Here is a 12,117-nt window from a genome sequence, read left to right on the forward strand (position 1 = left end):
ATTTCACATCAGACCCCTCTCTATCAGGGCTTAAATATTCACCAAGTGCAAGGATAATGCATAACACATTCTGCATCGATACACATTAGATGGCTTTGTTCTCTGTAATAAATAACATTTTGACTTCTCAGTCTGAGAAAAAATATATCTTTTCTGAAGGTTGATGCCCTTGCAATGACAAAGTTTAAAGCATTTTCATTTCAAAGCACACAATCCTCTTTATGCCTAGCAACAAATACAAGCCTTTGAGGAAATCTATTTTGCCTTGATGATAGTAAACTGGTCTGTTCAACTATTTTAATACTTGACTTATTTCATATGAACTGCATTATGCCAGCAAGACACACTTCATTCATTTAAATGTCTGAAATGTATTTTAAACTTACTACATTTTCACACCTAAAACATCCCAATTAACCACTAAACAGAAGGGAAAGGCATTCCTGTGATAAAAGAGAATAGTGCAGGTCTCACCTTTCTTGGCATAGTTGGGGTCCACATCTTTAAAATGCACCACCACTACATCTGAGGATTTGAAGATGATGCTCTCCACAATATCCTCACGGCGTGGGCCCATGCAAGGCTCTAGACCTTTCTTGTGTGCTGCATCCAGGACAATTTCACACTGCAAATGAAGATATTTCCTTTTAAGTCTACATCAAATTGATGGTAAATGTGAAACTGTGTGAAATTCAAGTTTCACTGAATAAAGTGGGATTCAATCGACTCTTTTTCAGAAATGCAGTTTGTTTGTTAGACTATTTAATCTATGTGGCTTCATCAACATTTGACCTCTTCACTTTTTCATATTTTTACTAGCTGCAAAATGATGATTTAAATGCATGAGATTAGAGCCACAAAAAGTGTTCTCCTCACCTCTGGGCCATATGTTTTAAAAACTCCTTCATAGATCAGGCTGTTTTTGACCTTAAGTTCACATTTGGTTCCCTGTTGAGGGGAGCAACACAAGAACAGAAATACACAAGAGTCAGAACAGCCAGTAATTTCTTACATATCCATGTAAATAATTGAAAACTAATTAGCATTTTATATCTTCAGTCTTGCTAATTTTGACTTACCACAACCGAGGTCAAAACATGAACCATCCTCATGTTTGCATAAACGCCACTAAAGGCCTCCTTAAAGAAAAATTAATAACACTATTTTTGGTTGAAAAAGAGTTATCTTAACAACAAGCCTCCATTTAAACCAAGGCATTTTTGGAGATACAAATGAACTAAATTTGAAATGAGGCTTGATGCAAAAAGCGTCACTGTTATTATTTTGAATAAAGGACATTGAAAGAGACGTGTTTAACTCACTGCCATGGAGGGCCCTTTGGCATTGTTGCGTCCTCTGTAGGGAAGAGAGGAAACAGCTTGATAATAACAGAAAATGTCAAACCAAATGCACACAGACAAGGAAATGTCATCTTAAAAAAAATCAACAACAAAAGCAAATGGCATGCAATATGCACGTAGGATTTGTCAACCAAGCCAAAATATAAGTTACATACTTTCTATCAGAGCTTAAAGGGTAACTAAACCCTAAACCAACTTTTTTTAGTTAATGATCTGTAAGCATGGGGCTTTATTAGTACTGGTCATTGATTCAAGTAATTTTTTTGACATTTGTGTATAAAGTGTTTTAATTCTACAATATATGGTGTAAAAACGTCTGAGTGCTGCCCTCTTCAGGTTGAACGGTGGCTACTGCAGTTGACAATTTTAAGATCTGGCTGAATAAATAACATGACCTCACACCCTGAACTAACACGTTTTTTAGTTTTGATTAACTTTACTTTGAAAATAAAAACATACAATGTAGGGTTATTTTTTATGAAAACTGAGGAAGAACATTTAGATCTGATAAAGTCTGTATCTTTGACAACATCAACCCACATATGACAACAATGGCAATGTAGCAATGAAGAACTTTTCACATAAATGCAAAACTAAAAAAAAGAGCAATGTCTGTTCTTCCTTTTTCGCTATTATGCTCCAATTCAATGAGGGGGAATTAGCTTTTCCTTGGCACAAATTGTGAATTTTTGAGGAGTCCGATACTTCATGATAATCATTAGTAAATGGAGAACAGAGTGATTTGATGATTGAGAACACTGACACACATCTGTACATAGAACTCAACACAAAGTAGTTTTGCATTGTCTGTAGTTTTGACCGCACCCATCAGCTAAGCAATTTGCATAAATGCATTTGACTGAATAAGACGCAATAAAATATGCTCATCTAAAAGTAGCTAGTTCATGTTTTGGAGAGCAGTGTAACACCTGTTTTACACTGCATGCTGAAGCAGGACAGAAAGAGTGTGTAATTGTTTCAATGTACAGTATATATTAGCAAATGAGTGTATTTACATCAGAAGCAAATGCAGCAGAGCAGCAGGAGTTTCGGTGTCAAGTCTATTTTTTGCTGCACTGCTCATGCTGAAATAAAGTGATGGTACACTGTTGTTGGACATCATGAAGAATAAGAATGTAATTGTAGTCTATTGTGTTTTTGTATTAATTACAGCTCATAAGAAAACAAAATAATAAAAAAATTTAGATGATAAAAACAAAATATTATTTTAATTATTTAGCATAAGCAGACATAAGGTTTTATCATTTAAAAATACATTATACTACAAGTTGTAGCCTTAAACTAAATACAATTTTTAATATACACTATTAAATAGAAAGCGGGTCTAAAGGGTTGACAGCAACACACATACACTGCTGAGTGACTTACAGCTGATTTTCTGTAAAGCTGCACATATATACAAATAAAAGTTATTTGACTTTTATGTTACAGTGTTTTTGGATCTACTTTGGCAACAAAATGTCAATGTTCCCTCTTTGCACAGTCAAACAAACATGTGATAGTCCGTACTGAAGCATTTTACCAATCAGAAATTATATATACTGATTCAAAGTAATGGCCAGCATCGTCCAATCACTGCCAACTAGTGCTGCACGATAAATCATATCGCAATCGCGATGCCAGCCTGTGCAATTAAATGACGGCAAAATGCTGCAATTATATAAAATAAATAAGTGCATGTGTGGACGTGACAGCCCATTTTCTACACCGCTAATAAAAAGATGACCAGTCGGTCTCAGTTTAGGGAGTGGCATGTGTGTTCGTGTGAGTTTCCGGTGTTCAGCGTGGAAATTAGGTGAAAATGGATGCACAGCAGACCGACACTGAACTGGTGGTCAGAAAAAATAACACAAATCATAGTTTGGCGATATATCTTTATTTCATCCTTAATTAAAGTTCATATAATACGGGAGCGTGCCAGGTAAATAAACACAAACTCCGGTGCGGTCAGAGCCGCTTCAACCAGTGGCGGAAGAGACAAAATCTGAGCGGGAGTCGAGACCGGGAGAGATATAAAGTTCTGCCGGGTCATGCGCACTCCCCCGCTGTCTGCTGCTTGCAACGTGTAGCATCATTGATGAGATCATCATGATAAGATCAATCGTATGTGAAAAATAACACTAAAATTACAACAACAATAAAATATGTGTGTGTGTGTGTGTGTGTGTGTGTGTGTGTGTGTGTATATATATATATATATATGTTTTGGATAGACAAGATTGGCAAATGCTTATCAATAATACGCTTATGGCTAAAATGTTTACAGTGTTCAGTGGCTAAAATATCAATATGAATAAATATTACAAAAATGTGAATTAAAATGTCAACCGTTTTCATTGACTAAAACTACATTATAAAGCACAGTAAACAAAGCACAATTACAGATGTTTGCGAGTGTCACACCATATTACAAGTCTTCACAGAGATATAAAGAGTCATGATGCACCTTTAGCAAAGTGGGATTTCAGAAAATTATCCACACACTGGACAAGAGGTACCAGTGATAAGTAGAACTTTTTAGAAAGAGGATTTGGAAATACCAGTTAGTCATTTAAAAAAAAATAACAACAGCAACAACAACAGTTTTAGTGGATTGAGTGAACCACACTTCCCTATCGAGAGGTCTCTCCTATTGCGTAAGTAGCTAACGCTATGGGAAAACTCCGTTTCTCGAGAAATATTGAAGTCTTTATGTAAAACGCATTGCAGCTGCACAGCAGACAGCAATGAGCGAGGCAGCTCGATCATTGGCTGTGCTGCAGCAACTTGCTCGAACCAATGATGGGGCGACTCTGAACGCGCGACCAATGGGCGCGCGCTCAGAGCCCGCCAAGATGGGCATGGCTTAGGGCTATATATTAGGCGCTCCGTCATGAGAGTTCTTTAGATTTAATCTCCTTCAGCAAAGACCTTCTCTTCGCTGGATCCTCCGGATTGTTTGAGTCTTTCGCCCGCCGTCGAAAAGCCTACAGCAGGACCGCTAAGAGGACGCCGGCGCCTTCAGCCGCCTTCGAAGCCTTCTGCTACGCCATCCGGCGCGCATCGCTATATCCTTTTACTGCAAGCGCTCGCCTCTGCGACGCTTTTTGATTGAGTAAAAGAGTAATTTTTCAAGGCGTTGTTGCAAATGCCTTCAGCCTGCGCCACGTGCAGAGGCCCTCTTCCTGACGGGGATCGTCACATCATTTGCACTCGCTGCCTGGGACCTGACCACGCAGAAGCTGCTCTCACTCGAGGCGGATGCCCCGAATGTGACTCCTTGGGCCTCACCGAGCTGCGCGCTCGCTTTGCCGCCTTCACCGCGAACGAGCCTGCTACCACCGTGCTGCCGTCCCCTCTGCTCGAGCCTCGCAAGAAAAAGCGCCACTCACGGAGGCCGCCAGAGCACGCGGACTTCGGTGACGTCACGCCGGGCCAGTCCCCGCGTGCTTCACCACTACCCGAGAACTCCCCGCCGCCAGTCCATTTCAACGCAGGCGGACCAGCACCCCTCCAACAGAGCGGTGGGCCTCGTCTCGTTCGGCTTGTCAGGGGACGACGGTGAAAAGGATGACAGCCTTTCCACTGATGCTGCATCCGACGACTGGCCGGGCTCGGCCTTCGACCCCGCGCCATCGACATTAGCGGACACGAGCACGGGCACCAGCATGGACTCAGAGATCATCCGTATCCTGTCTAAAACGGTAAAAGAGTTCACTGAACGCTTCACTGAAGCTCGGAAGGATTCGCAGGCCATGCGTCACATCCTGCCCAAGCGCTCCAGCTCGTCACAGAGCCGCCAGAGACCGCCTCAGCAGCAGCAGCGAGCCAGGGCAGCGCCTCCCGTCTCCAAAACGTGTAAAACATTACCCAGTCCCCTTACAGGCGGCTGGAAATGTCTGTACAGCAGTCAATGGGCCAGTCACAGAACTCGCTCACCTGCAATCAAACGCCGTTTTAACGGCGACACACAGAAATCACATTTTCTGCCTGTGTCACTAAGGGGGTCACGTGTCCACACTAAAGTGCGCATTCCCACATATCAATACTGTCCAAACAGTGCCAAATACTTGCCCAGCTCGAGCTGGGCGCCCCATAAATGTAGATTGTGTGCCTATTGTCATGTATGCACCACTACACACAAGCACTGTTCCCACAGTTATACACACTTCCCCAGTAAATGCGGAAAATACTATAAAGGTAGCGAGTGTGCCTGCTGTGATGCATGCACCCCTACACACAAACACTGTATGCATGGCCAAAAACCCCGCCGTGAGCGGGAGGCTTTATGAAAGTGGCGCGCGTGCCTACTACAGTATATGCACCCCCACCCATAAGCACTGCCCATACAGTTCCAGACAGTTCTCTAGCTCATGCCACGAGCATCATAGATGCGACGCACGAGCCAAGAAACTCCCCGCTAAGAGCGGGAAGCTTTATGAAAGTGGCGCGCGTGCCTATTACAATGTATGCACCCCCACCCGTAAACACTGTCTATATAGTTTTCAAACATTTCTCCAGCTCATGCTGCGAGCATTACGGAGAAAGCGCACGTGCCTGTGATTTCACACGCACCCCTGCACTCGGCACTCAACACGGCTGCTCAGCGCGCACCTGCGCCTCTGAGAGCTGTAAACTCAGTGTTAGCACAAGGCAATTTGCCGGTGGGGCCCATACGTCACTGCGACACGCCCCCAGCCAGCATTCAGCCCATATCTGTGCGAGCAAAAGCCTGGGAAAAAATCCCCGACATGCCGAAATGGGTTTTGAACATAATAAAACACGGTTACTCACTTCAATTCGCTCGCAGACCACCCCGCTTTTCAGCGGTGGTCGAGACGAAAGTGAGGAAAGATGTGTCACATGTTCTACGCACCGAGGTGCTCAAACTGATAGAGAAGGCGCTATAGAAACTGTTCCTCCCTCTATGACCGAGGCGGGTTTTTACAGCCGCTATTTTCTCGTCCGAAAAAGGACGGTGGCCTCCGCCCCATCCTAGATCTCAGACATCTGAACAAAGCTTTAATGATTTGCTCGTTCAGAATGTTAACAACCAAACATATCCTCGTGCAAGTTCAGCCCGGGGATTGGTTTCTATCAGTGGATTTGAAAGACGCTTACTTTCACATTCGATAGCGCCTCATCACAGGCCTTTTCTGAGATTCAGCTTCGAGGGACAGTCATACCAGCACACAGTACTACCATTCGGCCTATCATTGGCCCCCGTACATTCATGAAATGTATGGACGCGGCACTTTCCCCTGAGACAGCGGGAGTGCGAATACTGAATTACCTCGACGACTGGCTAATCATAGCACAATCAGAGGGTCAGTTAACGACGCACAGATCTTGGATTATCAGCCATCTAGAATGCCTGGGTCTGAGAATCAATTTTGCAAAGAGCGTGCTATCCCCAGCCAGAATATCTCTTTTCTGGGAATAGTGCTAGACTCAGTGCAGATGACAGCGCGCCTCTCATCACAGCGGCGCTCTCTATTCGACGCCTTGCAACATCATTCAGAACGGGCGCGGCGCTCGTCAAACGATTTCAAAGAATGCTCGGTCTCATGGCCTCGGCATCAGCTGTACTCCAGCTAGGATTGTTGCACATGCGTCCTCTCCAGCGCTGGCTCAAGAGCCGTGTCCCCACTCACGCGTGGCGCTCGGGCCACTTTTTGATCAGAGCGAATCACGGCTGTATAAAAGCCCTGACGCCCTGGAAAGCCGTCAACTGGTATCAAACCGGCGTGAGTCTGAGCGTAAATACTGCGGAGAAAAATGATCACGACAGATGCCTCCAAAATAGGATGGGGGCCCTTTACGAGGGCAGGCCTGTCTCCGGCTTTTGGTCAAACCGGAAAAGCGCCTACATATAAACTGGCTGGAAATGAAAGCGGTCGCCTTGGCTCTCAGAGCCCTGCTTCCGTACCTGAAAAGCGAACACGTCCTGGTCTGAGCGGACAACATGACGGGTAGTTTCAGTATATAAATCGCCAGGGTGGACTCAGGTCGAGCTCCCTGCACTCTATGGCCAGGGAGCTCATCTTATGGTCACAGCACCACCTACGCTCGCTGAGAGCAGCGCATGTGCCAGGCGCCCTGAACCAGGGAGCGGACATGCTGTCCAGAGACAAGGTTCTCCCAGGAGAATGGTCTCTCCACCCCTGACGGTTCAGTGGTTATGGCAAACCTTTGGTGAGGCAGAGGTCGACCTCTTAGCCTCCAGGGAAAATGTGCACTGCCCCTTTTCTTCTCAAAGAGCACGGACGCTCTCGCCCAAGTCTGGCCGAGCCGCCCCTTGTATGCTTTTCTCCCGATCGCGATGCTACCTCAGGTCATCAGTCGGATCAGGGAAGTGAAATGTGCAGTGCTCCTGGTAGCCCCACTCTGGAAAAACCAGACGTGGTTTCCAGAACTGATGCAGATGATGCAATCTGCCCCATGGCCGATTCCGTTGAGGCTAGACCTCCTCAGGCAGGCCAACGGGATGATTCTTCATCCAAACGGGATGATTCTACATCTAGACATGCGTGTTGCTAAAAACGCAAGCAGTTTGACTTTCATATCGTATGTTTCCTCTGGCGTGTGAGCGAGTGCTTTCAATTCTTTCCTATGGAAACCGAGCGTCAAGCTCACGAGGTGGACTGTAAAATTGACAGCAGCGTGGGGCAAGCAGTTCCCTAGCGTTGGGAGTGGCTTTGTGAGGATTTCTTCCACATCAGTGGAAACACAGCCTCAGAATATATGAAGCTGCTATTGCCCCCGCTACGCAGGTCACCGCGTTCCGGATCCGGACCCCAGATTGAATCCATCTTGACTGCAAGATATCATGACGACGGTTACGACCTCTCATCGTCTCTATTGAGCAGCTCAACAACACAACACTGCCGTTTACATTATATCTGATCTTTCTGCTCTGTATTCTTGAAAATTTTCTCTAGCACTGAAACACGCTTCACTGATGCCCTGCCCCGGTCCGAACCCGCTTCCTCTTTTCCCCATTTTAGAAAAATGGTCCATTCAGACTTTTACATTTTCAAATGTTTCTCTCTGGAGATACCCCTGAACACCCATACAGTATAATTCCTCAGTCACAAGGGCTTCTATGCCCCCATACTTGGATATCAGTATGTAAAGAAATATGAATATAATTTTTATGTAAAAAAAAATAAATATATGTATTTACACACACACCTGCATTATGATTCAAAATGAACAGATCATCTTATAACATTCATATCCAACTGCACTCAATTGATAAAATCTATAAAATATTTTAATACTTTCATAGAAGAGTTCTCAGACACCTGGGCCCCAAACGCAGTTTTGTAAAGACTATTTAGACTTTAGGACTTTGTTTTCTCTTCTTTTTTTGGAATTTAAAAAAAATGTGCAATGTGCAAATGTGATTGAATATTGTGATAAATATCAATAATAAGTTAATATATTCACAGACCCTCGACAGGGGGGGATGATATAATTGTATATCCCCATTTTTTTTTACATATCACCTAGCCCTGACCTATAGTCCTCATCTGTGGTCACTGTGTTTAACAGTGTGCCGTTTTGCGATATATCGATGACATTTTCAAAATAGCATATCGGATGAAACTAGAGACTCTCTCTGGGTGGCAGAGGACGAATCTCATATGCCTCCACGTCTGACAACTTCAATCCACGCATCTTATCACGTGGCTTGTTGAGCGCATTACCGCAAAGATATAGCACGTGTGGAGGCTTCGCTCTATTCTCCGTGGCATTCATGCACAACGCACCACACACCTTAACGAAAGCGAACCACATTATAGCAACCACGAGGAGGTTATACCCCAATGTGACTCTACCCACCCTAACAACCAGGCCAATTTGGTTTCTTAGGAGTCACTCAGCACACCCTGGATTCGAACTTGCGACTCCAGGGGTGGTAATCAGCGTCTTTATTTGCTGAGCTATCCAGGCCCCTATGACTCAGTGTGTTGAAAGTTAAACCCATTAATGACAGACCAGAGTGTCCTGAACTGAGATCAGTCAGATAAAATTAAAATAAATTATGAGTAGGGTATAGCGAAGACAAATAAAATGTATGACCATGAGGAAGCAGGGTCACACAATGTTAAAAAATTTAAGTAAATTTCAGTCAAGGGGCCCAGAACTCCTGGCTATGCCCTAGTTACTGGCATGAAAGTTGGAAAAGATATCAGAGGCCCACAACAATTCCACTTGTATTGATGCAAGGTGCCCAGAGCAATATAAAGTCAGCAGGCCTACAATTCAAGGCTAGGCCCAGCACATTTAGGATTAAATCGTATCAATGAGCAAGTCCTTCCAGTCAACAAAAATAAATGACAGAATAACAGCTCTTTTTCAGCAGCAAGACTACACATCAAATGCTGCATTACATGCCGTGTATGGCTTCACTGCACCACTCACGAGTCACGACGCCCTAGTTCATAATGCTCTTGTTGTGAATCCCAGTTCTGTGTAAACAAGAATTACATTTCCCCCCATGCAGTGCGCGACCATGTCATGCCAAAGGCCCCTCTGCCACTCAGCTGACGGAATCAAAGTGACCAAGTATCTTTAGGCCTACATCACAATAAGAACCGTAATCTCATTCATTACATGGTAGCGCCACATGCTCTAAAAGCAACATACTTAACACAAATATCATGTTTCAAGTGCGGTCCTCATACAAGCAACCGCTTGAAAACGTCAAGGTTGAGACAGTTGCCTAACTTACCCCTCTACTACCGTGCTCGTGAGCGCGCGCTACCTCTGATCTGAAATGCATGGGCCTGACAAGTAGTTGCATCAGTGAAATGCCCGTTTTCTAGCAGAACAGCAACGGGAAACACGATATAAAAGCTGATGTCTTCATGTTAACCTAACAAAAGCGAACTAGTCGCAAGGCTCGCTTTTGTCCTTCTCAATAGCGGCACAGTGAGCTGACATGTGACTTCTCATGTGGGATGATGGATTCCCACATTGTCGATTCACGCCCCCCAACACGTTTAAACAATCAGCTGACACCCCTTAAAACGCAGAGGTAGAAAGATTAGGACTATGAAGCCACAAATATGCTAAGCAAATTATATAACTGGGTAAAACTTATTTCGCCATCGGCAAAAGACTTCTCTTTATTATATTTTCAGCAACCCCTAAATGACATCTAGCAAAGTAATAAACTGTCACGCGGATAAAACCGACTGATTAGCAAATTATTGTTGGCTGGTTAGATGACAAGCTAGCAATGCTAAGTTAAAGTGCATCGCTTATATTTTCATGACTCAAATAATTTCTATGAATATTTCTCATTTTCTAACGCATAATATAGGCGAAACGACGGAAAGCGTCATATTACACCGGCAGACATACATCTCATCCTCAACGTGTTCGCCACACAAGACTACTGGCCTCTTTTATATTTAGGTAACAAAATGTCCATTCTCAGCTGTTTTTCCCCCCACAACTGCAATGGCCACCAAAATTCCCTGCGGCCATAAACGCGTGAATCCCTGCCCTGTGAACTTGGCCTAAATCGGCCTCCTTGCGCTCAATCGCGCACACTGCAACTTCACAACATGCATTAACAAGATACGACACAAGTGCAGGCATGTCACATCCACAAATCGCCCCCATGTAAGTAGATGCTCATCTGTCTTGTTAATTAAACCCCTCATATTTTTCCCGGGTTGGACACCCACCTGCCAATGTTCTGGCGTCCGCCGGCTCCCCCGGTGCCAGAGGCCGCAGCGGCTCCGCTGTTGCTTCCGCCGGGTTTGCGATTACCACCGGCCTGCGGCTTCATGGACATGGTGAGCCCATAAAATACAACTTGAGCAGTTTTCAGACCTTTTGAAAAACGATACCCACCGCGGACGAGTGCGGAATATGGTATTTGACGTGTTAGCTGGCAGTCAGTCGATCTAGTGACAGCCAACGTGTAAAGCGACTCCTCCAGTAATTCAAGTCCACTAACGCTGCTACTTCAGATAGCGTTGCTGATTTATTTCCTTCTCCACGGAGACAAAAAAGCTTGTTTTAAAACCAACGCGCGGGCGATCAATATGCTTTTGATGTCTATAAAAATACCAACTTGGTAGTTCTTATTATTTTGTTGGCGATTTTAAGTGCGACATCATCAGTACTGTACACAATTCACGCGGTGCTTCTGCACTGACTGATAGAAACAATCTGAAAGCCACAATTCGTGGCGGAAGGATATATACACATCCCAGGAATGTGCGTACACCTTTTGTTGCTTTTATTTATTTTGAAAGTGAAACTATTACCAGTCGTGCATATAAATATCCCTTGAAGGTTATTTGTTATCCAGTTAATAGTGTAAATTAGATGAAAGCGAGTTTAGCGGAACGCTACTCTTAAGTAGAGCGCACTATTTGCAGCAAATGGAATGATGCCTCTGAGCGGTTGTGCTTTGACACTAGGCGACTGTTGTAAATAAGCACTTTATAATTTCATGTGTTTGATGTTTTGTTATGTGCACGTTCTTCTCTTAGCTTGTAGAACAATTAAATAAAAAATAAAAAACAATATGAGTTTGTCCTGTCAATCCAGTCCAATTTGAATGGTGTTTTTTAAACAGAAAATTACAGGGATACATAAAACACACACACACACACACACACACACACACACACACACACACACACACACACACACACACACACACACATGTTTGGTTTCCATGTTTTGTGGGGACTTTCCATAGACATAATGGTTTTTATACTGTACA

At 44.0% G+C, this 12,117-nt stretch overlaps 1 protein-coding gene across 9 annotated transcripts in view; it reads right to left on the minus strand.

The window, feature by feature from the left end:
* Positions 1-11,536, minus strand: part of LOC127642461 (ataxin-2-like) — a 32,548-nt gene extending 21,012 nt beyond the window's left edge. For 8 of the 9 annotated variants that reach the window (XM_052125143.1, XM_052125135.1, XM_052125097.1 and 5 more), the window contains exons 1-5: positions 11,066-11,536; positions 1,323-1,356; positions 1,080-1,139; positions 877-948; positions 475-625 (exon numbers count right to left, since the gene is read on the minus strand). In XM_052125143.1, coding sequence (XP_051981103.1) covers positions 475-625; positions 877-948; positions 1,080-1,139; positions 1,323-1,356; positions 11,066-11,175 — 427 coding nt within the window. In that variant the 5' untranslated portion in view covers positions 11,176-11,536. Of the gene's footprint in view, positions 1-474; positions 626-876; positions 949-1,079; positions 1,140-1,322; positions 1,357-10,101; positions 10,430-11,065 lie in introns of those variants that run through there. The other variant, XM_052125120.1, reaches the window with a different exon arrangement.
* Positions 11,537-12,117: the final 581 nt, after the last annotated feature.

The sequence above is a fragment of the Xyrauchen texanus genome, chromosome 4 (genome assembly GCF_025860055.1).
Source record: "Xyrauchen texanus isolate HMW12.3.18 chromosome 4, RBS_HiC_50CHRs, whole genome shotgun sequence".
Taxonomy (NCBI): domain Eukaryota; kingdom Metazoa; phylum Chordata; class Actinopteri; order Cypriniformes; family Catostomidae; genus Xyrauchen; species Xyrauchen texanus.